General features: G+C 44.2%; 2 protein-coding genes across 7 annotated transcripts in view; one reads left to right on the top strand and one right to left on the bottom strand.

Moving 5' to 3' along the window:
- LOC116838585 (cytochrome P450 2J5-like) overlaps nucleotides 1–14,635 on the top strand; it is a 28,148-nt gene extending 13,513 nt beyond the window's left edge. Inside the window, exons 5-9 of the mRNA XM_032803906.2 lie at nucleotides 7,324–7,500; nucleotides 8,356–8,497; nucleotides 9,413–9,600; nucleotides 12,032–12,173; nucleotides 14,082–14,635. Coding sequence (XP_032659797.1) covers nucleotides 7,324–7,500; nucleotides 8,356–8,497; nucleotides 9,413–9,600; nucleotides 12,032–12,173; nucleotides 14,082–14,260 — 828 coding nt within the window. The 3' untranslated portion in view covers nucleotides 14,261–14,635. The remainder of the gene's footprint in view (nucleotides 1–7,323; nucleotides 7,501–8,355; nucleotides 8,498–9,412; nucleotides 9,601–12,031; nucleotides 12,174–14,081) is intronic.
- Nucleotides 14,636–15,879: 1,244 nt separating this feature from the next.
- CAPN10 (calpain 10) overlaps nucleotides 15,880–27,840 on the bottom strand; it is a 37,201-nt gene continuing 25,240 nt past the window's right edge. For 4 of the 6 annotated variants that reach the window (XM_032803939.1, XM_032803935.1, XM_032803937.2 and 1 more), the window contains 7 exons: nucleotides 27,011–27,177; nucleotides 25,108–25,391; nucleotides 22,878–23,080; nucleotides 20,709–20,964; nucleotides 19,669–19,868; nucleotides 19,182–19,227; nucleotides 15,880–16,723 (listed from right to left, as the gene is read on the bottom strand). In XM_032803939.1, coding sequence (XP_032659830.1) covers nucleotides 16,694–16,723; nucleotides 19,182–19,227; nucleotides 19,669–19,868; nucleotides 20,709–20,964; nucleotides 22,878–23,080; nucleotides 25,108–25,391; nucleotides 27,011–27,177 — 1,186 coding nt within the window. In that variant the 3' untranslated portion in view covers nucleotides 15,880–16,693. Of the gene's footprint in view, nucleotides 16,724–19,181; nucleotides 19,228–19,668; nucleotides 19,869–20,708; nucleotides 20,965–22,877; nucleotides 23,081–25,107; nucleotides 25,392–27,010; nucleotides 27,178–27,840 lie in introns of those variants that run through there. The other 2 variants (XM_032803938.1, XM_032803940.2) reach the window with 2 other exon arrangements.

The raw sequence follows: 27,840 nt of genomic DNA on the forward strand, positions 1-27,840 counted from the left end.
CCGACACGGGCAGTAAGAAGGAACCGAGGAGCAGTCGGGCCGGCAGGGGTATATATTAGGCGCCATGCCGGCGCCACTCCAGGGGGCGCCCTGCCGGCCCACCGAGTGTTGCTAGGGTAAAAGTTCTCCGACGAACGTGCATGCGGCGCGCACGCACCTAACTGGAATGGATATGAGCAAGCACTCGAAGAAGAACTACAGAACCCGAACCACCAAAAAAGGAAATCAACCTTCTGCTGGTAGCATCTGACTCAGGGTATGTCTACACTACAAAATTAGGTCGAATTTATAGAAGTTGATTTTTTAAGAAGCAATTTTATACAGACAATTGTGTGTGTCTCCACTAAGCACATTAAGTCAGAGTGCATCCACAGTACTGAGGCTAGCATCGACTTTCGGAGCATTGCACTGTGGGTAGCTATCCCACAGTTTCCACAGTCTCCATCACCCATTGGAATTCTGGATTGAGCTCCCAATGCCTGATGGGGCAAAAACATTGTTGAGGTTGGTTTTGGGTACGTCATCAGTTGCCCATCCCTCCATGAAATCAATGGCAGACAATCGTTTCGTGCCTTTTTTCCGTGTAGGCGCCATACTGCTTTCAGCAGATGGTGCAGGAGGACTGCTAACCGTCGTCATCGAACGACCGCTTCTGCTGCCACTCTGCTCTCCTGTTCAGGCTGCAGACAGTGCAATAGGTCAGCAAACCTGGTCTTCCAACCACCACTTCCGCTACCATTCTGCTCTCGTGGTGGTCTCGCAGGTCCTCTACATGACCGTCATCATCTGCCGCTTCCACTGCAACTCTGCTCTCCTGCTCTTGTCTTGCCATACCACAGCAAGCATGCAGCCCGCTCAGCTCAGCAAATAGACACTGCCGCTGTTGTGTCCTGGCAGTAGATGGTGCAGTAGGTCTGTAAAACTTGTCTTCCAACCACTGCTTCTGCTACCCACTCTGCTCTCCTGCAGATGCCATGCCACGGTAAGCATGCAGCCCACTCAGATCACCGCTGCAGTTATGAGCGCTGTAAACACCTCACGCATTACCCTGCAGTGTGTGCAGAACCAGAACCTGCAAAAGCAGGTGAGGAGGCGATGGCAGCGCAGTGATGAGAGTGATGAGGACATGGACACAGACTTCTTTCAAAGTATGGGCCATGGCAATTTGGACATCCTAGTGGCAATGGGGCAGGCTCATGCCATGGACCGCCGATTCTGGGCCCAGGAAACAAGCACAGACTGCTGGGACCGCTTAGTGTTGCGGGTCTGGGTTGATTCCCAGTGGCTGCGAAACTTTCATATGCATAAGGCCACTTTTGTGGAATTTTGTGATTTGCTTTCCCCTGCCCTGAAGTGCAAGAATATGAAGATGAGAGCAGTCCTCACAGTTAACAAGTGAGTGGCAATAGCCTTCTGGAAGCTTGCAATGTCAGTCAGGAATCAATTTGGACTGGGGATTGCTGTGATCCAAGTAGCCAAAGCAATCACTGAGCTGCTGCTATCAAGGGTAGTGATGCTGGGAAATGTGCAGGTCATAGTGGATGGCTTTGCTGCAATGGGATTCCCTAATTATGATGGGGCAACAGATGGAACACATATCCCTATCTTGGGACCCGACCACCTTGGCAGCCAGTACATAAACCAAAAGGGGTACTTTTCCATGGTGCTGCAAGCACTGGTGGATCACAAGGGACGTTTCACCAACATCAACGTGGGATGGCTGGGAAAGGTACATGACGCTTGTATCTTCAGGAACTCTGGGGTCTGTCTGAACAGCTGCAGCAAAAGACTTACTTTCCAGACCAGAAAATAACCGTTGGGGATGTTGAAATGCCTATAGTTATCCTTGGGGACCCATCCTCTCTCTTAATGCCATGGCTCATGAAGCCATACACGGGCACCCTGGACAGAAGTCAGAGCAAGTGCAGAGCAGCGGAAGAATGTGCATTTGGACATTGAAAAAGTGCACTGGTGCAGTTTACTGGCTTGCTTAAACCGCAATGAAACCAATATTCCTATTCTTATTACTGCTTGCTGTGTGCTCCACAATATCTGTGAGAATAAGGGGGAGATGTTTATGGCGGGGTGGGAGGTTGAGGCAATTCGCCTGGCCGCTGATTACATGCAGCCAGACACCAGGGCAGTTAGAAGAGCACAACGGTGCGTGTTGCACATCAGAGAAGCTTTGAAAACCAGTTTCATGACTAGCCAAATTACGTTGTGAAAGTTCTGTTTGTTTCTCCTTGATGAAAACCCCGCTGCCTTGGTTCACTCTACTTCCCTGTAAGTCAGCCAAGACCTCCCACCTCACTCACCGCTTGCAGAAGCAATAAAGCCATTGTTGTTTCAAATTAATGTATTCTTTATTAATTCATCACACAAAGAGAGGGATAACTGCCAAGGTTGCCCAAGAAGGGTGGGGGAGAAAGGAAGCACTGGGTGGGGTTGGTTAGGAGGGGAGGAGGGAAGGACAAGGCCACACTGCGCTTCAAAGCTTATTGAATGCCAGCCTTCTGTTGTTTGGATAGTCCTCTGGGGTGGAGTGGTTGGGTACACGGAGTCCCTCCCTCTCCCCCCGTCCACGTTCTTGAGCGTCTGGGTGAGGAGGCTATGGAACTTGGGGAGGAGGGCGGTTGGTTACACAGGGGCTGCAGCGGCAGTCTGTACTCCTGCTGCCTTTCCTGCAGCTCAGCCATACGCCGGAGCATATCAGTTTGCTCCTCCAGTGGCCTCAGTATTGCATCCTGCCTCCTCTCATCACACTGCCGCCACCTATCATCTTGCTTCCACCATCTCTACTCTTGCTCCTGCCACCTGTCCTCTCACATGTTCCTCCTGTCCTTGTGTTCATCTTGTTTTCCTGGACTCTGACATTGTCTGCCTCCATGCATTTTGCTGAGCTCTTTCAGTGCAGGAGGACTGCATGAGCTCAGAGAACATTTCATCGCAGGTGCGTTTTTTTTGCCTTCTTATCTGTGCTAGCCTCTGGGACAGAGATGATAGGGGGAGCATTGAAACATTTGCAGCTGTGAGAGGAAAAAAAAGGGAGAGTAGTATTTAAAAAGACATTTTTTTAAGAGAACAATGGGTAGACTCTTTCATGGTGAACCAAGCTGTTAACATTACATAGCACATGTGCCTTCGGTACAAGGTCGCATTTTGCCTCTTCTATTGAGGGCCGGCTGGTTTGGTGTGAGAGATCACGCATGCAGGGCCGGGCAACAGAATTTGGCTTGCAGGCAGCCATGGCAAGCCACAGTCTTTTGGCTTCTCTAACCTTCATAACATGTGGAAACGGTTTCAAACAGCAGCGTCTTCATTTCCCATACAAAGCACCCGTTGGGTTGGCCATTTAAAAGGAGGGGCTGCGGTTTTTGGGTTAACGTGCAAAACAAACCCAATTAAACCCCCCCTCAGACCCAATTCTCTGGGATGATCACTTCACCCCCTCCCCTCCACGTGGCTAACAGCGGGGATGATTTCTATTCAGCCACAGGCACACAGCCCAGCAGGAATGGCCGCCTCTGAATGTCCCCTTAAAAAAATTCCCCTATTTCAACCAAGTGACCATGAATGATAACGCTCTCCTGAGGATAACACAGAGAGATAAAGAACGGATGTTGCTTGACTGCATTGCAGTAGCTGTACTGGCCACAAATGCATCCCAAGTCTTCAGGGTAAATTAATCATTGAAACAGGCTTGCTTTTAAACCATGTATTATATTTACAAAGGTACACTCACCAGTGGTGTCCAGATCCAGGAGCCCACCTTGCAAGGGTTGGGAGGGTTTTGTTTCCAGGGTGATATACAGTTCCTGGCTGTTGGGGAGAATGGTTTCTCTGCTTGCCTGCTGTGTGCTAAACCTCCTACTCTTCATCTTCCTCCTCATCCCCAAAATCCTCATTCCTGTTGCGTGAGACTCCCACCTTGCAGGAGTCCACAAACAGGGGTGGGGGCACCCCTAGAATTGCATGCAGCTCATCATAGAAGCGGCATGTCTGGGGCTCTGACCCAGAATGGCCATTTGCCTCTTTGGAAGCTTAAGTTTCACGCGGCACTGCTGCAGATTCCTGTTATAGCCTCTGTCCTTCATGCCCTTGGAGATTTCTTTCAAATATTTTGGCATTTTGTCTTTTGGAATGGAGTTTGGATAGCACAGATTCATCTCTCCATACAGCAATCAGATCCAGTACCTCGCAGTCGGTCCATGCTGGAGCTCTTTTGCAATTCTGGGACTCCATGGTCACCTCGGCTGATGAGCTCTGCATGGTCACCTGTGCTGATCAGCATGCTACACTGGCCAAACAGGAAATGAAATTCAAAAGTTCTTGGGGCTTTTCCTGTCTACCTGGCCAGTGCATCTGAGTTGAGAGTGCTGTCCAGAGCGGTCACAATGGAGCACTGTGGGATAGCTCCTGAAGGCCAATACCGTCAAACTGCGTCCATACTACCCCAAATTCGACCCGGCAACGACGATTTCAGCATTAATCCCCTCGTTAGGGAGGAGTACAGAAATCAATTTTAAGAGCCCTTTAAGTTGACAAAAATGGCTTCGTCGTGTGGACGGGTGCAGAGTTAAATTGATCTAACGCTGCTAAATTCAGCCTAAACTTGTAGTGTAGACTAACACTCAGATAATAAAAATGAACATATGTCAGTCCGCATTGCCTTGGATCGTTATCGAGCAGAACCCGTCATCAGCATGGACGCATGTCCCCTGGAATGGTGGTTGAAGCATGACGAGACATCTTTAGCGCATCTGGCACGTAAATATCTTGTGATACCAGCTACAACAGTGCAATGTGAATGTCTATTCTCACTTTCAGGTGACATTGTAAACAAGAAGCAGGCAGCATTATATCTCCTGCAAATGAAAACAAACTTGTTTGTCTGAGTGATTGGCTGAACAAGAAGTAGGACTCAGTGGACTTGCAGGCTCCAAAAATAAAACAGTGTAAAATTTTAAATGCGGGGGTTTTGTACATAATTCGACCTTTTCAAGTTCACCTTTCATGATAAAGAGATTGCGCTACAGTACTTATATTAGGCAAACTGAAAAATACTATTTCTTTTGTTTTTTTACAGTGCAAATACTTGTAATCAAAAATAAATATAAAGTGACTACTATACACTCTGTATTCTGTGTTGTAATTGAAATCAATACATTTGAAAATGTAGAAAATATCCAAAATATTTAAATAAAAGGTAATCTATTATAGTTTAACAGTGTGATTAATTGAGCTATTAATTTATTTAATCGTTTGACAGCCCTATTTTAAACATCTCAGAAGTTTATCTGTTTATTGGGCTATGTTGCCTTTCTGGCATTCTAGTATTCATTGATAATATTTTGGGGTACCCTGAAGCCTTCAAGTAGGGGTGCTTCAGAAATTAAAACATAAATGTAAGTGAACTCTGCAGAAGCTGCTCTGTTTACAGCCCTGGAGACCAAAATCCTCTATCCACAGACAAAACACTGCATAAGCAATGTAAAAGAAAGCTTCCCACAAATGACTTCCTAACAGTGCAACTCATCTCTGTTTTGGAGGGAACACATCTACTTCAGCCTCGATACCCACTCAGTCCTCAGTCTCTTTAGTGAGGAGGTTAAACAGGGTAACAATTGTCAGTATGATTTTATAGTACAGGCACTGCACCTTCTCCCTAGTAACTAGACTAGCTAGGAGTACTACCACCAGCTCATTACACATAAGTCACTGAGCAGATGTCTCCTCTCTGCAGCTTCTGATCCACACGCTCATGCTCTCTATGGGTCTGTCTGCACTGCAGTAAAACAGGCAAAGCTGGCCCATCAGCTGAGTCAGGCCTGTGGGGCTATAATATTGCAGTATAGGTGTTTGGTCTGAAGCCCAGGCTCTAAGACCCTGCAATAGGGGAGGGACCCAGAGCCCAGGCTCCAGCTCAAGCCCCAATATCTGCACTGCAATTTTACAGCCCCGCAGTCTGAGCCCTGCGAGCCTGAATTAGCTGATAGTGACGAGCCAAGGGTGTTTTATTGCAGTGTAGACGTAACTTAAAAAACAGTCCAAAGCTCCAGGACAAAGACCGTGGTCAGCAAACGTGCCCCTCTGGCACAAGGGAACACTCACTATCTGGGGGCGATCTGTGTCACGGAGTCCCCGGGCAATTCTCTGGAACTGCTCCCCCACAAAGCCAGTCAGGACTCTGGTGAAGTCTCCTCTCTGTGAGCAGACTGTCTCCAGGGTACGAAGCTCACACGGCTTCACCTTCCTGCGTCTCTCCTTGGAGCATTCAGCATCCTCTGCCCCTCCGTGCACTTCCCACAGCAAGTCCACCCAGGCAGGGTCCTGGGGAAGCCAGAGGGTCCTGCACCCCAATGTGACTCTCAGCCAGCCAGTAAAACACAGGTTTATTAGATGACAGGAACAGGGTCTAAAACAGAGCTTGTAGGTACAGAGAACAGGACCCCTCAGCTGGGTCCATTTTGGGGGGCAGTGAGTCAGACAACCAAGTCTGCCCCTCACTCACATCCCCAGCCAGCCCCAAACTGCCTCACCCTCCAGCCCCTCCTCCTCTGAGCTTTGTCCCTTTCCTGGGCCAGGAGGTCACCTGATTCCTTTGTTCTCCAACACCTTTAGCTATCACCTTGCAGGGGGAAAGGGTCAAGGCCATTAGTTGCCAGGAGACAGAGTGTCAGCCATTTCTGTACACTGGCCCTTTGCTCTGCAACAATTACACCCCTTATCCCACCGCCTAGAGACTTAAGAAATGCATAAGGGAAACTGAGGTGCCCCTATAGTATTCAGAGAAAACATTAAGAACAGTCCCTCTTTGTCACAACCTGAGACTGTGGATTGAATTCCACCAGGCACTAAGGACCATGACACACCTAACTACTTTCCACACCTAATGCAAGGTGCATTTCTTCAACCCAGCCTTCTCCTACCTAAACAGAGAGCAACAAGTATATTTACGTATATAAAAGAAACACCCTTCTAAAATAAGACACTCCAGTGCACATGCTTCTCCCTCTGGGGAGAGAATGAGAGAACAAACTACATGATAGGTGTGCAGACATGTTGTTTAATGAACTGGAGAGCACTCAGATACTACCCTGAATAAGCACAGTATAAAAATGTATACAGAACAAAACATCAGTTTAGTCCAGATCAGAAGTGACCACTTAAAGCAGAGGTTAAAGGTTTCATGTTCCTACTAGAAATGTAAACCCTCCAGTCTCTTCACACTTTTATTTAAGTTTTCATGACACTTTAAACTCCCTCGGGTTCACTTGCTTATATCAAAGAACTCACATCATCTCCCCTATGTTTTACCCATAGATGTATGATGCTTTCCCACGGCTTATGCATTATATCCCAGGACCTCACCAGACAGTGTTTGCGTACAATGATTTTATGCACAATTTAGTTAAGAACGAGGGCCGAGGTCATGAGAAGAGATGGAAAGAAGATGATCCACAGGATCTCATTGACTTCTATCTGGCTCAGATAGCAAAAGTAAGCGCCTGTACTCTGTATAACACTAGCTTCTCTTTAGCCTCACTGTCCACCGCAAAGAGACTTTATTTAGCAATGCTTCAACTATTTTATAGATTACTATTTCAAATCTTCCTGTAATTTGGGACTTCAGAAGTGTTTTTGGTTTTTTCCCCATTTGTTGGACATTTCATGAGAAGTTTTCATCAAGCAACAATGTAACAGGGTCAGCTGCCTCCCACGTGCCCCCTTTTGGCTAAGGGTGGTGCTGCAGTACCCAGCCTCAGTTTCCACTCTTGGTTCCTCAAACTCAAAAGAGGTTTTCACAAGTCCAATAACTGCACTTCTTTGGGCTGATTTTAACATAAAGTCCCAAAACAAACACAAAAGCGTTTCCACTCAGCCCCAAGCTGGGCAGAGCCCCTCTTCGCTGTGGTATTCTCTCTTCCTCTGTTCTCTAAGCCACTGGAGAAGACACAAGGCCTGGCCCCCTTCTTGGTCTCTCCCCTAAAGGAAAACAAAAACTTCCAGATGGGTCTTTCTACCTAGCCCCAAATCCCTTCCCCAGGAACTACCACAGGAGAGAAACAAACACTCTCCCTGAAGCTTCACTCTGTAGCCCCCATCCATTTGGCCACCCACAAGCCTCTGTTTTTCTACCCTCACAGAGGTTTGATTTAGTCACTCACCTGCCTGTGACATGGCTTGATTCAGTCTCTCCACCAGGGGAGGCAAATTAGCTGTGTCACAGATGGGCTAAGACCTATGTCTCTTTAGAAGGGCCAGCCAACCTGTGAAAAATATGTTAATTACTACGTAGTCAACAGTACTGCTGTAGAACCTTCTGCTTTCAAATCTTGTGACTGTCACCTTCAGACCAAAGATGACCCCACGTCCACCTTTAATGAAGATAACATGGTTCAGACTGTGGTTGATCTTTTGCTGGGAGGGACAGAAACCACAACTATCACCCTGTGCTGGGCACTCCTCTATATGCTGCAATACCCAGATATCCAAGGTGGGTGAATGCGCATCAAAGGGACACACATGAAAGTCTGCACATTGTTACTAAACAAATATTAGCTCAGATTAACAGTGTGCTGTAAAATAAAGTGACCTGCCTGCAATAAATAACAGTGGTCAGCTGTTAATATCTAACAACAGCTCACAAAGGAGAATTTAATCTATGAAATATCATGAAAGGAAATAGAAATGTGCTGTCGCCCCACCAGCTGCCTGAAATGCAACACCAGCAGGTGCTTGTATAGGCTATGGTCTCCCCTTTCATACTAAGACAATAGCAAGGGGAGATAGCAGGCTAAAGCAGCAATTTCACAGGTAAAACAAGCATATTTTCTCTTACTAATTGTTTCTACTTTGGCAATGAGAAAGTATGAACAGAACCTAAAAATTTACCTAATCTGGCATGTATTTATAACTTTCCTGTCAAAAGATATGGTGAATATAATAGGAATATGTCAATGTGCCTCATTTCATCTAGATGGGAATATGCAGGCACTTCTGTAAAGATTAATTTGAAAGAGAAGTACCATTTGAGAAATTAGAATCATAGATTATTAGGGTTGGAAGGGACCTCAGGAGATCATCTAGTCCAACCCCCTGCTCAAAGCAGGACTAACCCCCAAATGGCCCCTCAAGGATTGAACTCACAACCCTGGGTTTAGCACCTTGAGCTCTGGGGACACGCTCCTTCTCTCTAAAGATCAGCTTCAAACCAATGCAGGGATCAAACCACACTCCAAAGCATCTCATGGCAACATATTTTATAAAACCCTGGATTGTATATGTCCAGTCAAGGGACACACAGCAAGTTAACACAGCTTTGTAAAGAGATGGCATATTGAAAAGAAAATCAGAAAAAGATACAAAAAATATTCATCTGTTATAAATAAAAGCAAGTATTTCTTTGCAGAGAAAGTCCAGAAGGAACTAGAGACTGTCCTGGAACCTTCCCAACTAATCCACTATGAGGACCGGAAGAAACTGCCTTACACAAATGCTGTGATTCATGAAATCTTGCGCTACAGCAACATTACTGCTGTTGGGGCCCCTCGACAGTGCGTGAAGGATACAACAGTGCTGGGGTTTCCCATTGAAAAGGTACAGTGGTATTCTCCATGTTACTAAGCTCTGCTTCTTTTGCATCATTATTACTAAGGGCACGTCTACTCTACAGACGTACGTCAACCTAGCTTCAGTCAACTTACAACCACTTATACAGTCTACATACAGATTTACCGCCGTAATTACTGCAATGGCTGATGTCCACATTACCCTCCTTCTGTTGGTGGCATGCGTCCTCACTAGAAGCACTTCCACTGACTGAACAGGGGCAGTATAGGAGGGCTGAGAGCCAGGACTCTCAGCTCCCTGCAGCTCCCCACTGGGAGCCCAGCTGTCCCCGACCCCGGGCTCCCCACTCCCAGCTGGTTGTGGAAGCCAGCCACCTAGGCTTCTTGCATCACCGCTCACAGTTGGAAGCGGGGGGCAGCTGCCTGGGCTTCTGGGCTCCCTGAGCAGGAAGCCTCCAGGCAGCAGCCCAGCTGGGAGCACGGGGCAGCCGGGCTCTTGCTGTCCAGCTTTCTTGTCAATTTCACTGCTCCAACATGGAGCTGTAAAATTAACAAGACAGCCAACAGGACTGTGGTTACACAGCCACTGTGGCATCCTAACTACACCAACATATGCCTGATACCTCTCGTGGAGGTGCAGTTATGTCAGTGTAGTAGGGCATTACATCAGTGAGACAAAGCTGTGGTGTGTACATTGACATCATTAGGTCAATGTAAAGTGCCTTTCATCCACCTAATTATGTGGCACAGACCAGGCCTAAGTATTCAAGTTACACTCATGCCTAGCAATCCTAATCAAGGACTGGGGCCCCACTGTGGTAAGAACTTCGGAAAAATAGCAAAGACGACAGCCTCTGCCCCAGAACATTTTCAGTCTATGCACAACTGACGGGGGGAGGGATAGCTCAGTGGTTTGAGCATTGGCCTGCAAAACCCAGGGTTGTGAGTTCAATCCTTAAGGGGGCCATTTGGGGAACTGGGGTAAAAATCTGGGAATTGGTCCTGCTTTGAGCAGGGGGTTGGACTAGATGACCTCCTGAGGTCCCTTCCAACCCAGATATTCTAGGACAGAACAGGTAAATAGGTTGGGAGTAGAAAAATGAACATAGATTTGCAGTAGTAGTCTGGGCCTGTAGGCATCACAGCATAGAGTAAGTTTTAACAGTGGGGGGAAAGGGTAGCACACTTTATGAATTTGATTGAGAATTTTCCCCCACACATGAGACAATCGTAGGAAAAAGCACAGAGGCGTTTGAGGGAGATCATGATTAAGGCTGCCATCACTGGCAAAGCGAAGGCAGGTCCCAACAGTTCAATATGCCAGTAGATCTTACAGAGAGCCCCACCCTAACTGGTGAAGGGCCAGAAATGCAAAGACAAGGAGCTAGTGTCTGATGTGGTAGGATACAGGGACCCAGCAAAGAAATGGAAAGAGATGGTTGATGTGGTTAGAATGACAATCCGAGTAGCAGAATTCTGAATATACTTGAGAGGGACAATGTAGCTGGCATTGAGGCCAGAGAGGAAGAGATTATAGGGCTCATGGCATAAAATGATGAGATTAGATGACAGTCTGGACACCGACAAGGCCAAATCTCTGAAATATTATATTGGTGGCAGGAGCAAGTCTTGGCTGCAGCCTAGATTTGTGGGTTTGGAGAGAAGGCCAAGTTGATGATAACATCCAAATTATGGTCTTGCAGTGATTTGGAGGGTGCTGGTGTTATCCACAGTAATGGAGTAAATGGAGAAAGGAGAAGGCCAAAACTCAGTTTTGACCATGTTGAATTGAAGGTTCCAGCTGGACATCCATGAAGAAATGTCAGAAAAGCTGCCTCAGATGTAGAACTGGATGGAGAGGAACTCAAAGTAGTGGTTACAGAAGGCATAGTCTATAAATGTGGAGGTGGAGGGGAGTGGGACAGGGAGACTGTAATAGGAGAGGTAAGTGGGGTCAAGGTTAGATTTTTTTCATGATAGGGAAGAGAAAAGCATGCATTTATGGAGAGGAGTGAGCAGTTAAGAGAGAGCAAGGAAGAGGGTGAATGGGGTGAAGGGAGATATGGAGATAGGGTGGGATCGGGCTGCTGGGGCAGCTAGACGGATTAAAGGAGGGCAGATGAGAAACCTCTGTGTCAGTAACAGAAGAAAAGGAGAGAGTCTGATAAAAGGAAAGAGAGGACAGGAAAAGGGGAGGTCACATAAGATCTTGTCAATTTGCAAGAGAACATCTGAGTATAGTACTATCAGATGTGACTCTGGAGAACCAAGCTGATAAACAGAGAAATGAGGCTACACAATCTCTGAGCCACACTGCTGCTGTAAAAGAGCATAGCCCCGTTGATGTCAATGAAGCCACACTGGTTTACACATGCTGAGAACCTGCTCCTGTTTTCTCTGCTTAGCTAACGAAGACTAATTCACAAAAAGAAGACAATTAAGTTTTGCTTCTTTTTCAGGGAACAATTGTATTGCCAAACTTACACTCTGCTGTATACGATTCTGAACACTGGGAGACCCCATGGAAGTTTAACCCGAGTCACTTTCTTGATTCAGATGGCAACTTTGTAAACAATGAAGCATTCTTACCTTTCTCAGCAGGTATGTCATTGGCATCTAAATCTGGCTGGTCTGTATATCTCACTGTGAGAGCTAAGGAAATTATAGGTTCCTAAAGTTAAAATAAAATGGATGATGAATGACTCAGGCAAAATTATCTTACTAATAAACAGCAGGGATTTAGGTCAGGGGTTCTAATGTAATAGACACAAAAAAGTTAAGCATCTGTCCAGCATTTCACACCTACACATAATCACATTGAAGATGCATACAGACGCCCCCCAGGAGATGCAAACCCAATTTACACAAATCCGCATTTACAGAAAAAGTTCTGTAATCTAGAAATAGGTTTTTGTTGTTGGGGTTTTTCTTTGGTGCAAAATTGTCAGATATACGCTTCCGACTTATGCAAAATTCAAGTTACGCAATAGCCAGGACCCGAGCAGCGTGAGTGCCACTGAAAATCAGCTCACGTGCCGCCTGCGGCACACATGCCATAGGTTACCTACCCCTGGATTAGACAAAGAAACAGACAAAAAGTACTGAGAAATTAGCCCTGCAAGTATGCACGTCAGATTGATCTGGCAATCACACTGGAAACAAAAGTAGTCCAGAGCAGCAAACAGGTCACAGTAACTGGAGATTTAATTGTAAAAATAAATAAAAATACTGACAGAGCAACCGGTCACTCAGGCAGAATGTTAATTGGTCAGCAGCAATGTGAAAAATGATTGAGGGTTCAGTGTAGGTGATGGATTAACTATGAATTTATCATATCATACCGGGCAATAAAGGCAAATACTATCCTGGGAAATATATACAGTAGTCACATTGAACAAACTGTGCAGATCCGGCAATCATGTATGCAAACAGGCACTCACACAATTGCAGAAAGACAATCGAGGTAACCGTTTAAAAATTGGGCATGGCAAGTTTTCTTTTTTGGTTTACACAGATTACATCATAGAAAGACAGAAGTGGGTATCTCGAGGTACATTCTGACGTTACATTGCCAGGATAAAACATTGACAGTAACTGGAGTTGTACAGTTATCTTCCTATGCACTTCTTCAAAACGTTACCCCATGATTTTTTTCCAAAGTGAAAAGAGTCTAGTGGACATAAGGTTCCTCAGAACTTAACTCTTAAACTGAAGTGTTTTGTAATTGGCACAGAATGGGGGACAGGAAAGGCAAGAGACTGACGGTGCGACTTCATCACTGTAAATATACCATGGTGACAGGTTATGCCTATACTTAGAGCTGGGGATGCAATTTCCATCTTAGGCCAATATATCAGCACTAGCTCTGAGCGAGCTAGCACACTACAAAGAGAGTGTAGATGAGGCAGCACCAGTGATGGATGGTGCTAGCTGCTCCGAGTACACAAGCATCTGAGATGCTAGCTACATACATGGGGCACCTAGCCCTTCTTGCTGGTCCCACCATGGCAGCCACCCTAGCTGAGCTAGCATGGACATGTCTCTGCGACCTCCCTATGAATTACATCCCCGGCTCGAAGCATAGACATACCCAGGGCCAGATATATGTCTAGCATCTCTCAGCTAAAGAAAAGTACATAGGTCAGTGGTCCCCAACCTTTTCATCTGGCAGGCGCCAGACGAAGGACCGTGGCGGTGGTCGAGCATCTGCTGAAACGCCACCGAATTTCTGCGGTATTTTGGCAGTGACACCTCTCGATGACGTCGCTTGTCGGTGGCAAGCGGCGTCATCGAGAGGCATCGCCGCCAAAATGCCTCAGAAATTCGGCGGATGCTCGACCGCTGGCCAGGACGCGGGCACTGCATTGGGGCACTGACATAGATTATGTCCCCCTGAGGCAACTTCTCACCAAGAGATTCAGTAGAATTTTGTTTGGAAATTCACTTTTCTCTGACTCACGCTGTGCAATCACTTATAGGAGCAATTCCCTTCTCTTGTTCCTTCTGTAGGGCATCGGGTGTGTTTGGGGGAACAGATGGCAAGAACTGAGCTCTTCATCTTCTTTGTCAACCTGCTGCGGGCATTCACATTCCAGCTTCCAGAGGGAGTGAAGGAAGTCAATCTGGACTATATTTTAGGGGCTATATTGCATCCACATCCATATAAGCTTCGTGTGGTTCCACGCTAATCTGAAATAAACCATAAAGTGGAGGTGATTCTGTCAGGGATTTTTTTAATACCCATTTTGTGCTTTATCTTAGTCTTATTTGATCATTCAGTATTGTGACAGTGGGTGGAGATATTTTTATTTAGGACCTTAGTAAATTTTAACTTTTAAAAAATAAACAAATTTGCCAATGAGCAAGAGATCTTCAGTGTACACAAGTGCAAGGTAACACGTATTGGAAAGAATTATCTAAACTATTTCTGCTCAGTAGAGATACTGATGAACTAGGTGGTGTACTTTACAAAAGATCTGTGCATTACCAGGCAGCACTTACTAGAGATATCTGCTCAATGTGCTAATAAGATGTTAGATTGTATTACAAATGAGACAAAAACAGCAGAAAATGAAATGGCATATTAATAGGTGATTCAGTCCCAACACTGCTGCACAATTGTCTAGATACAATAAACATGCGTTATTTTAACTGAACTTCAGTGTGTACCATTCACTCGTCTGTGTTCACAAAACCTCTCTTCTCTCCTTCAAAAGTCCATTTAACATGTTTTTATCCAAAGGCTACCAATGTATTTTGGTCCTCTTTCCTTTTACTCTCTTTGGGAGGACTACTCACAATAGTAAAGTTAAGTTATACACACGTCTGCAGTATTAGGTCCTCTCACAATCACCGTTCTTTTGAACATCTCTTTGGATTTGGCAACGTCATATGTCACTGGAGTATAATGGATACTTTTTTGTAAGCCGCCTTCTCCTGGTTTCCTCATTAAATATTTACTGTCTTTTTACAAGTTGCTTATACATCTGTTTTATTATATCAATCATGGCATCTTTAGGAACCAACTATTTTTTTCTTAAGAATTCCTCATTTCCTCTTTACAACTCCATCTTCTTTGGAGAAGTTAGTGGAACAACAGTCTACTACTGGTTACTTTAAGTAATGGCACTGGACTGTTGAGAACTGAAGAAATTAGATCAAATTACCATCATTTCTTAGGGCCACTCCTAGATATAGCACCATTCTATGAAAATTAAGGGTTTGGTGCACTTGGTACTATCTTTTATTGTGTCACAATCCCACTGATCTCAACAAAAATATATAGTCCTCTATTGATTCCACTTCTGAAAAGGTTCTGTTTCCAACTCAGCTGCATGCAGCCTAGTTTTTTCAGTTTCTGAAGTTCAATAGGAAAATGTGTAAAAAAGATTCTGGAGTGAATTTTGAAACTGAAAGTATCATTGTACATATGAATCTGCTATAAAGTCAACATCAGAGAAGAATCGGGCCCTCTAGCTCTGCTTTTCAGCTCCCACTTAGCGGAAACCTGGGTATTCCAAAAGATTGCAAAGCTTCCCACAACACAACAAATAAAGCTTAAAGAAACACAAAGAGATTGAACAGAGGGGAAAGATAGCTCAGTGGTTTGAGCATTGGCCTGCTAAATCCAGGGTTGTGAGCTCAATCCTTGAGGGGGCCGCTTACGGATCTGGGGCAAAAATTGGTCCTGCTAGTGAAGGCAGGGGGTTGGACTCGATGACCTTTCAAGGTCCCTTCCAGTTCTAGGAGATTGGTTTATCTCCAATTATTACCTTACTTTAATATTAACAGAAGACCTTTTAAACTCTTTATCATCACTGTACATTTATTAAAGAAAATACAATATCTAAAAAAATCACACTTGAGTAAGAAATATTTTAACAGGAATTAAGAAAACAACATTTGGGTTACTAGTAACAAAAATACTATCTTATATGGTGTTTCAAACCAACAGCTTTGCAAAAGTCATTTCTTCCTTCCCTTCCAGGTGTTCACATGGTGTAAGACAAACTCACCTAAACTCATCCCTTCCAAACTTAGTTTCCTGACAAATATTCATAGTAGCAGGGCTCATGATAAAGTGCTCACTAATAAGACTGGCAGTGATAGATACAGATCTGGTCTATCCCTGTTCCAGTGTACTTTGTTGGATCCTACTCTTTCCTTCCTGAAAAAGGGACTCCAGTTTCTTTCCCCTACACAGTTCCTATCCTCCCCTGGTCTCCTGAGGTTGTTTTGTAAACTTGGATATTCTTCACCAAATGTTCTTTCATTATGTACGCATAGGTCACATTTTTTTTCTGCTTTAATTTTAAAACTGCAGCTTGAGTTAAAATATGTGCACATATCCTTTGTCTGTATTTTTGAAGAACTGAGGTATAGCATTAAGTCCAGTTGTATGTTGCTGGTAGTAAAACATATGGAGGGGACGAATGCTCATCAGGATGCATGTGGTCAAGGTGGTATCTCTTCAGAGAGGTCCTCACCAGGCTGGAAGTCAGTCTGAATGGAAAACCACTGGGCTCAGGGTATTTTCTGGTTACTTCATTTCAAACTGAAAATAGCCAGAGGTCAAGCTTTTCTAGTCTCTACTGTTATGATGTTGATGCAAGAATTCCAAATTACCTTTTCATCACAGCTGTAAAGGAGACCTGCAAAAAAGAGGCTGAATTGAAGCTATTTCATAGGTTAAAACCTGTAGTTTGTAACATATTAAGAGTCTTGGGGGGGGGGGGGGGGGGGGAGATTGGCAGATATGCCTTAGCTAGACAGAGAAAAGGAAAATTCAGGAATTAAGGCCATGTATCATTACACATTCTCTTCCTGTTAACTGATACACTTAAATAGTCTCAAGGAAGTGATGCAAATCCCATAACTTCAGTACTTTGGAACTAGACTGAACAGAACTCTAGGAATATACAATACAGCATACCACTGGCACCAGCTCTACATCAGTTCAATCCTTGAGGGGCCATTTAGGGATCTGGGGCAAAATCAGTTATTTGGTCCTGCTAGTGAAGGCAGGGGACTGGACTTGATGACCTTCAAGGTCCCTTCCAGTTCTATGAGAGGTATGTTAATCTCTCTCTCTCTCTTTCTGTGCCATTGTCCACTTGTCCCAGTGCCTGAGACACACACCTACCTGAATGAAAAGCAAGTGGTGGGGCTGGTAGGAAAGGGGAAGGCACTGCGTAGTCTCAGAGCCCTAAGAGGACGTGTCACCATTCCTACTCAACCAAACAGCAGCTATAACCAAAAGTGCTTTAATATTTGATTGACAGGGAGACTGTCCCTTTTTCTTTCAGGTGTAGACCCAGCTCAGTAAGCCATGTTTCCATCTCCTTCAGGCTAAACTACTACAGTGTATTCCACCTGGCACAGACCAGGAAGGGGACATAGTTGTTTAAATACACAGCAGCCCACTTTTAGGTACGGCAGACTAACAAAACCACATCATCAAAGTGGTCCATGCTCTCCACTGGTTCTCCTTCAAAAACATGAACTGCTTCTAGGTTCTAGTCTTTATAACCTTCACCCAGCTAGGACTTCTTAAACTGAGAGATCATCTCTTTCTGCATCTTAGCTGCAATCAATGAGTAGATTGTGGCTGTCATCTTCAAACTGAAATTCTCAGGAGGTTTGAAGCAGGATATTCTCAGGGGAATGCCACTGTCACTTTACCCTACCACCGGACAGCAGGGTAGGCCCAAGTCCTACTACCCTTAGGGAATAATGTAAGAATAATCATCTCTCTAGATAGGCCCATCCCTCAGTAACAACAGCCTGTCAACGTTTGCCCTAGAGACATGCAAGAACCACATCTAGGAAAGAAATGAATAATGAACAAGAAATGGAAATAATGCTATTATTAATTAGGTGTTATAGCTCCTAAATTCTAAAGCAATGGTCACCATTAGAAATGTATATATATATATATATATATATATATATATATATATGTTTCCATCTCCAATTTCTGGGAAATAAAAGTCCAGTTTTTTGTGTGGTTTTGAGGACAAAGTATAATCACTGGTCACCACAACCTAGAGCAAGAAAATTAGTAAGCCAACTGATAGCTGGTGTGGGTGTTTTTTTGTTTGCTTGTTTGTTCTGTGTGTAACTGACCTCTTTCCCTCTTGGAGGTTTTATCGGGTTGGTATTTGTCTTGCCTAATAAGTAAGCAGTGTTATCAAGAACACTCTCTGATTTTAAACGCAAGTAAGATTTTATTTTAACATGGTTGCAAAAAATAATATTTTTGCATCTTTTCCCCGCTAAAATAAAAATATCTTAAGTGCCAGAAACTCAGACGTCATGCCCAATCCTGCAACAACGTTGTGTGCATGTGTAGCTGGGGGGGAAAAGAAATCAGTGAAATGTTAAACATGTTGCATTTACTTGACCGAAACAGCTCACAGCCCAATGTGAATTATCATTATAGCATATTGTATGTGCAAGCAAACACAAATGTAGTCCTACTAAGGCGTGCAGGGCAATCACCTCCAGGGTTTCCCCCCTCTTTTTTTCCTGTATTATTAGTATTAATTTCTAAATATTGTAGTAGTGCCCAACACAGGTCAGAGCCCATTGAGTGAGGAAAAGGATTGAATATATAAATAAGATGATCAGAGTGATGATGGTGACACAGAGGAAGAAGAATACAGGTAAATATATGTATACGTACACATACGCACACACTTTAGTATTAATAACTTTTAAAATGCAAATATAAAAGTGTCAATTATTGCCATAAGCCCATCACAGCTATTAGTTCACCAGCTTCTCACAGGCTTTACAGCAGAGGTGGGTATTGAGGATGGATTTGAAGGAGTCAGTGTGGCTTTATAGATCATTTCAGACAGGGGATTCCATGTGTATGAGGCAGCATGAGAGACGGCAAAGAGCTGCTACTTTGCAGACTGGGAAAACGAAAAGAGAGGTTTACTGATGTGCCCAAGAACAAACAATTAGCAACGGAGTGGAATTAGAACGTTCAAATTCTTGTCTACCAGTCCCTGGTGCAAATGATTAGCTAATATGTATCTGTTTGCCTCTCTGACTTCCAGTGTACCTCAATCTCAGTGCCACTGAAATTCTAATGCCACCTACTTCTTGCAATATTTGTCCAAGGGTCTCCTGGCTCTGAATGCATTTCCTATTTGAAAAGAAAAGAGAAAATTACTTCAGTGCAAAGCATTAGTAGTTTTCTATTGTCTCATCTTCCAGGAAACTCTACCTGTCTCTCTCAAGATCTAACCTCCCTGCTTCCTGCAAACCTTAGAGCAGAGCCTCCCACAGGCCTAACCTACTTCCTGTAGTTCCTTTTTCTGAGGCCTAAGTGTTCATCAGGTTAACACCTGATCCCATTAGTAAAACCCCTTCAGAGAGCAGGCTGGTAATTATGGCACAGATGGAGCCAGCCCTACTTCACTTAAAGGGCCAGCCATCCCAGTCACCCCGTGGTAGTGGTACAAAGACGTTAAAATAAATATGAAAACATTACTCTTATAAATGATTGTGTAGTGTTGTCCTATGCTCTGTTACATGTGAAATTTAGAAACAGTGTAAACCCAAACACACACCTATATACTTTTACCTGTCTATTTTGGTTGTTATGACCACTGTGAAATTGCCTTCAGTATTAGGCAAGTACGTTGAAGGTACAATTACATAATCCCCTGCAGAGAGTCTGCACAGTTGGCTCACTTCCTGTGAGTAGCAATGAGGTACACAGCTAACCAGCGGCTCCAAGTGCAGAAAAGAACAACTGTGTGGTTTCCAACTGCTGTGAGGCACCTGAAGACATTAAAATAATTTCAGATCTCACACCTTTAAAACAAACCAGTGTGTTCCATAAATAATCTATCCCTCCAAATACACACCCTATTTCATATAATGATCACTGCTTACTCAGGATCACTTATCAGTTGACAGGAAAAAAAAATATTTATTGGGGGAGAGGGGCAGGAGAGATTCATGCCCGATTACCAAGATTGGGTCTTAGTCACCAAACATTCCAAACCATTTGCATCTGTGCAAAAGTGAAAAAAAAATCCACCCATTTTAAAGAAGCATATAATTTAATATAGAGTTAACTAGCTATAGTCTTAGTCTTAAATAAAACCCTTCAAATGTTCAGAAAATCTATAAGTACTGGCTGCTGCATGACTTCTAAAACAGAATGTCAAGTATCAGAGGGGTAGCCGTGTTAGTCTGGATCTGTTTTAGCAGCAGAGAATCCTGTGGCACCTTATAGACTAACAGAGGTTTTGGAGCGTGAGCTTTCGTGGGTGCAGGCGTCTGACGAAGTGGGTATTCACCCACGAAAGCTCACGCTCCAAAACCTCTGTTAGTCTATAAGGTGCCACAGGATTCTCTGCTGCTAAAACAGAATATGACCAGGGTTCAGTGGAACCAGAAATCTGGTTGCTAAGCTGTCCAGTCATGCATTGTAATACTCTCCACTCTACTGTACTTGTGAACTAATACAGCTCAAATGTCTATTTGTATTGGCCCAAATGTAATCATTTATAGACTGCATTTCCATTCTCCGAGGTAAAAGACACCAGCATAAAAGTGATGGATTTAGTTGATTCTTGTAAATGAAACAATCAGATTGACTGGGGTAAATCATACCTGGAAGATATGAAACCCTATTGGAAGACACTTGCTATCTTGACAGTGCTGGCGGAGGGTGACTTTCATGCTGCGCTTTTCTGTTCCTGCAGGGACGGAGAGGGGAAAGCAGGGATTGGTATGGAAGGAGTGGAAGTTCCTGCTACCTCCAGCACTTTGGCCGTTTTTCCAGCATCCCTGTAGCTGCACAGTCTCCCATTCACCTGGTGGGAGCTCTTCACAGAGGGCAGCATCAGTGGGTGGTGGTTTTATCTCACTATTAAATGTAAGACAGAAAGGAAAAGTAGTGTACAAAAGATGAAAGATATCCATGATTGCAATTCACCATCCTTCATGCTCAGCTTTCAAAATATGGACAAATACTAGTAATGAAATGTGTGTCAAGAAATGCAAACTCTTGCCAGTCAAGCATTCCCATTAACTGTCAATTCAATGCCAATCATTGCCACGTATAAATATAATTAAATGCAAAACCTGAACATTTGTGGAACAGAGAAAATAAATACCATAAAGTAAAAATTAAGATCTCTACAGGACCTTTAATCTGGCCACATTGCTCAATATATATTTAAAGTATAAGCACATTAAAATATGCATTTAAGAAATAGCAAGAGAAAATACAATATGCTGCATTAGTTTATTGATTAAATTTATCTTTTGAATTTCCTAACGTTGATGCATTTAGTTTCTTAACCTTACTGTTCCATGAACTTATATTTTTGCATTTAATTTCCCTAGGGTTCCCCCACTAAATAGGGCAAGAGGGAAAAAGAAAGAAGGAAATATGAAAACCATGTAGCTCTCAGAGTCCTTCCCCACCCGCCCACAGAGCTCCAGAAGACATCTACCTGGATAAAGTGAACACATCACAGAACTGTGCAACATCCAAGATGTACTGGTGCCTGCAGTAATTGTGCAGCAGTAAGATTCTTGTATAAAATACACCAGACCCTGGATGAAGTATATTCTCCACAATGTGCATACTGCAAAGAACTACAGCAGTTCACCTCTGAAAAGTGTGCACTTCTTCCCGACACTGGGCCTCTCTTGGGTCAAAAAGGGATTTAGATGGCCACCCCCAGGTCCCTTGAGGTACTATAGTAGGGGAATCTTATTTCTATCAGAGGCCACTGACCCACATTAAAAAATCAGTCAGGGGCCAGACACAGCCCTGGGGTGGGATCAGAGCCTGAGCAAGTGCTCACAGCTCCAGCTCCACAAGGGGGGAGGGGAGCACAAAGACTCTGGGACAGGGCCAGAAACGAGGGGTTCAGGGTGCGGGAAGGGATTCCAGGCTGGGGTGGGGGAGTGCAGAAGGGGGTGAGGGATCTGGCTAGGGGTGCGGGCTCTGGGGTGGGGCTGGGGATGAAGGGTTTGGGTTGCAGGAGGGGGTGCCGGGCTGGTGCCAAGGGATTTGAAGTGAGGGAGTAGGCTCAGGGCTGTGGCAGGGGTTTAGGGTACGGGCTCCAGGAGGGAGTTGGGATGTGGGAGGGGATTCAGGATGCGGGCTCCAGCCGGGCAGCACTTACCACAGGCAGCCCTTGGTCGGCGGCGCAGAAAGGCTAAGGCAGGCTCCTTACCTACCCTGGCTCCGCACTGCTCCCAGAAGCGGCCGGCATGTCCAGCCCCCAGGTGTAGGGGCCAGGCGCCTCAGCACAGTGTGCGTGGCCAGCGCTCACAAGCACTGATCCCGCAGCTCCCATTGGCCGCGGTTCTTGGCCAATGGGAGCTGTAGAGCTGGCATTGGGGGTGGCGGCAGCACAGAGAGCTTCTTTGATCGCCCCTCCACCTAGGGGCCACAAGGACATGCCAGCAATCCGGCGCGCGCAGCTCCATCCCAGTTGGGGAGGAGGAGGAGGCTGAGGCTTTCGGCCCGTGGCGCGGAGACTTGCTGCAGGCTGGACAAAATGAAGCAGCGGCCCAGAGGCTCCCCACCGCTGTACTAAGGATTTCAACCATCTCTAAGACCCCATTCAAAGAGCCAGGAGAGGTGCACGTTATAGAGCCACACTAAAAACCTGAACTCAAAAGATTTAGTACCTTCTTTACGTGTACCTCTCCTAACCATAGTTCAGGTCACAGCAAGCCCTTGTAAAGGGCATAATGCTTTACATAAACTGGCAACAGGGTTTTGTGGGATTTGCTATTTCTCTTCCTTTGTGAACATACCTGAGGCAGATTCTCCCCGTTGAGAATACACGAAGCAGAAAGTCGCTTTCTGCATCCTTCAGAAAGATGCTAGGGACAATAAGGTAATAACCAGGGGCAAGGTCACAGCGCAAATGTACTTCTCTGTCATAAGAATGACAAATGGTACCGACAACCGGAGGAGCAGAGAGGGTCTTTGGTAGATTAAACCGCCTTTTCTCCACCTAAAATGGACACATAATGTTGCACAGCATTGTAGGAAAATTGATAAGATTATAGCAAAGTTAAATGGGGTCAAATTTTCAGTCAACAAACCCCAAATCCACAGCACCACAAGTGTGTGTTTTGCCATCTGGAAGACCATGTGCATGGTGCAGATATTATTTCCAAACCTGTCTCAAAGGGTCAGATTCAGAATAGCACTCATGACGGTGGGCAATCTGGGGTGGAAAAATGACAGCTGCTTTCCCCTTTTTGTGCCCTTGAGCAGTGCTGGACAGAATTTCACTGGGGACTGTAGTCCCTTTTCTCACACAGCTTCCCTGTGTAAGTTAATGCCAGAAAGGGGGCAAGAACGGGTGAGGTAAGTACAGGGAAATGGTCCACCATCTCACTCATGCATCAGCCAATGGGAGCAGCCCACACATATAGCACATTACACCATCTCAAAAGGTCACAGAGCATTGCTCTGGCATATTTATCCTGGGAGTTCCCAGGAAGAATTCTCTCTCAGCTAGAATTGCTCTTGGGGGTATCAGTTACAAACCCACCCCATGCAGAACCAATCCAGCATGCCCCAGGGCAGAATTTGGCCCAAAGGAAATACAAAATTCTGATACACTGTTGTGCTTTCATTCAGATTAGCTTTACCCAGGAGCCAACATGGTCAAACCATAAACCATGGGAAGCTCTTATTTTCCATGCAAAGTTCAGTGGCGCTGAATCTTGCTCATGTACAACGGCTACTTTTTCAAACAAATACTTTTTTGGGAATCTCATGTAGTCTCAGGGCAGGCTAAGGCTCAGCAACTACCAGAGCACATTTTGTACAGTGAGCAACTGTTATAAAAAAAATGTGAAAACAATTTGTTTTAATTTACTCTCTTCAAAACAACAACAACAACAACAACAACAACAACGAACAGGTTGGAGCAAACCAGGCCCAGACTGAAAATCTGTCTGCCACGTTTCAGCTGAAATGAAACTTTTTCAATGAAGGGCAAACATTTTAAGTCTTACGCTTTGTTATACCTAAAAAAATTGTGTAACAGAGATCTGTGGGGAATTAAAGGAGATTAGGAGAAAAATATTGCTCATATTTTGAGTTAAAGAGTTTGGCCTGAGCATCAGTAAAATAAGCCTTCATCCATTACTAATTATGTTCTTGTTTACAAAAGTAATTAAGAAGAAAAAAGCAGTTAGAAGACACTTCCATAGTGCAAATTAAAGTTGGAGGTGAAATTATAGTAATGAGCCCAGGGGCAGATCACTGTGCAACTGGCAAGCAAAAAAACCCATTTCTGAAGTTTTTGATACACCTCCGTGATAGCCTGAGTATGCAAAACAGAGTTGCACAAAATTGCATATACAAATGAGTAGAATTATTTTCAGTTGTACGAGGCATTTCTGAAATTAGTTTTCTTCCTATGCAGATTGTGTTGCATTCTGGGTACCCACATTATTAGACAGAGTTTAAGAAACTAGAAAGACCCCAGAGAAAAGCAACAAAAGAAGTAGTGTGGTTAAAGGACTGACTTATGAGAAGAGATTAACAGAGATGTTAAAAGATTAAAACATATATAAGAGGTGATAATTAAGGGAGGGACATAACAGTACACAAACATGTGAAGGGTGTAGACACCAAGGCGGGAGAGGAATCTCTTAGGATAGTACAAGGGGGGTCACTAAGAGAAAGGGAAAAAGTAGGCAGATCATCAGGAAAAACTTTCTAATACTGCCATGTCCTGACTGGGGGAACAGTCTCCACAGAGAAGTAGTGGAAGCTTCACTGCTTGGAATGTTTAAAAATAAACTGAATAAAGCCCTGGTAGATGTACGATAAGCAACAATCCTCCAATGACCCTGTGAGATGGGAAGGCTTATCTAATAGGTTTTTTACATCCCCGACTTCTGTGAACAATTGACACATGGCATTGCTATAGCCAATGAGTGACTATGTCAGATGCTCCTGTTTTTCTGGAAACTTTTCTTCTTGGCCCAACTAGAAGTTTGAAAAGTTACCCCTAATTACCTTCCAGATATGCAGTCCCACAGCCTGGTAATTCTTTCCTTGAATGCCTTCAGTCAAAGATGAACCTTCCTCTGCTAAGCGAGTCAGACTCCGAGTTCTTCCAGCCCAATCAGCACAGTACTTCCTGGGTTTCTGCAGAAGAGCAATGCACATCTCACTCTGCTCACATATCCTCAGCCAGAACTTGGGGTTAATAGGGAAGCTGTTGTTGTTACGACAACCACCTGCAGACTGGCCTTTCACCCAGGAGCCACAGAGATTCTGAGTATGACTCAGCACTTTCTCTAATAAAGAAAAACAGGTAACGCACATCAGCAATCGGAAACAATTCATTTTTGTGGCTCAGGAGTCTCCAGACTGAAAGCATCGCTGTGGCAGTGCCATTTTCTGTGAGCTAACGTTCACAGCCAAGATATCCCCAAGCCGGTCAGAGTGGGAAGCTGAGGAACTTTATCCTTAAAGATCATACGCAGAACTATTTCTACAAGTCTGAAACCACAAAATTTGTCTCCCAGTTGGAAGAGATCATTACAGGGCTCCCTAATACAATTTTCTACAGGAAAGAACTAATCCCTACACCAAGGGGCCAGACATAGCAAACAATTCTTCAGCCTGAAAAAAAAAGGCTTTAAAACTCCTGTGCAATCTCCTTCTTTCCTCCTAGCAGCAACAGACACAGGAAAGGCCTACAGGCTGGGAAGAAAGAGAGTAAAATACAAAATATTTAAAAGCAGAAATACCAGTATCTGATATTGCAGCAAACAAGGACAATAAAATAACCTAGATAGAGATTGTCTCATCTGCAAACATGCGCTGATGTTAAGAACTTTACAGCAAGTGTAGGTCAGAATTCCAATTCGCTACTCCATAGATCATCTTGAGGTGGGATGAAGGTATAACTGCGACACCAACGCCTCTGGGGGTGTGGAGGAGCAGGAGGAGGAGAACTTACTACACTACTTAATGTGACCTGAATTCAGCAAACAATCTGTATTCCACAAAGCACTTAAGCACATGATTTAATACTTTGGTGAATAGGAATTGACTTACAAGCATGTTTATATGTTTTGCCAAATCGGGGCCAAAACGCCTTCTACTGGTCTTTCCCTGGAGTAGGCACAGAAGCATAGAAATGAAAGACAGAAGAGAACTTGAGGAGTCATCAAGTCCAGCCTCCTACAATGAGGCAGGATTATGTAAACCTGGATCCATTCCCCAGGCTTCTGTTCCTCTGATGCTGTTCAGATGACCTAATTCAGAACCAGATCCTCCCTGTGCACGCCAGGGAAGGTGAGAGTTTGTAGATGGCATCAGCAACTTATCTCCCCAGGCTTCAGCTACTGCACTGTTCTCCAGACAACCTAGCTTGACAGGTTACACTTCTGTTTTACCCTTTCGCTGCCTGTGAGCTGGACTCGTTATCATTCCCAAACCTCCTGATGCCTAGGCTGCATGGAATAGTGCATGGAGTACGCACTGTAACCATAAGGCCTAGAAACACTTTTTTAAATGAATGATGAGATTTCCGAGCATAATTCTATAGCAGGGAGGTCAGCTCTGCAGCAATCTACACAGCTTCAAAGTACGTGAGTCCCTGAGCTTTGCATAACCATTTTCACTTGCAACTCTCAAAATTATTGGCAAATAAGGAAGAGGATTTTTACAGTAAATCAGAGAAATGTAGAGAAAGCAAAAAGTTAATTACGAAGTCGGGGCCAGTTCTGTTCTCCAATCTCTCTCAGAGTACGCACTCAGTGCATACTCAATAAAATTTGGAAAAAGTTTTGGAAACCACAAAGGTCTAGTGGTAAACAAGTCTGATTTTGGCCTTTTCTAATTCAAACCAGATTTCCCCATTAAACTAATCTGTTTTGTTACGAATAGTCCCCATGCTACAACGTACCTGTATAAAGGCTCTGAAGCTCTCCATCTTCAGTGACTGGAAACCCAACGGTAATCTCATCAAACTCCTTGAAAAACTCTTCCTCCTCAACCCAGAATTCTCCTTCCTGGATCTGGGAAAGCAATTCTGAAGCAACTACTGGATCCAATTGGCTCCACCCTTGACCACTGCAAATAAATGCCCAAAAGTCAATGTCTAGGCTGTTTGCTCACACTCCCAATAGAGTTCTACAAAAATCTTCTATCAAAAATTGCTTAGTGAGAAAAAAAATAGTTTTTAATTTTACTGTTTTGTTCATCCATACAACACTTCCTCTAGTTATTAATCAATTGGGACTGGAAACAGAAATTATAGATAGGTGATCTCTGTGAAGAAAGACTTAGAAACCAGCTAAACCAGAGCGTAAGGGATTATGGAACATGCTCCCAGGTAAAACAGATAGCTTATTTACAATGAACACTGAACAATGTGAAAAATACATGTACTTTTGTTTATTGTTTAAAAAAAATTAGGTTTTAGAATTTGTGCATGATAGAATGAGGAAGTGAAAAAAACAACTCCAAACACAAAAAAGTGATTCAACAAATAAAATTAAATATGTCTGTTTTAGAAGGGTTTTCTGGAGCCACTTACTGAGCTCCTTACATTAGCGACACACCATTTCCATAGAGCAGTAGGGCAAGACATTTTTAGCACGTTGGCTTCCAAGTTACCACATGCTGAAGATGTGAGCCACATTAATTAGGGTCCTACTAATTGCTGGGCACCTGCAATTCCAATTAATTTAACTGAGACCGAAAAACATTCTGCACTTTACATAACAGGGTACT

The sequence above is a fragment of the Chelonoidis abingdonii genome, chromosome 8 (assembly GCF_003597395.2).
Source record: "Chelonoidis abingdonii isolate Lonesome George chromosome 8, CheloAbing_2.0, whole genome shotgun sequence".
In the NCBI taxonomy this organism is placed as follows: domain Eukaryota; kingdom Metazoa; phylum Chordata; order Testudines; family Testudinidae; genus Chelonoidis; species Chelonoidis abingdonii.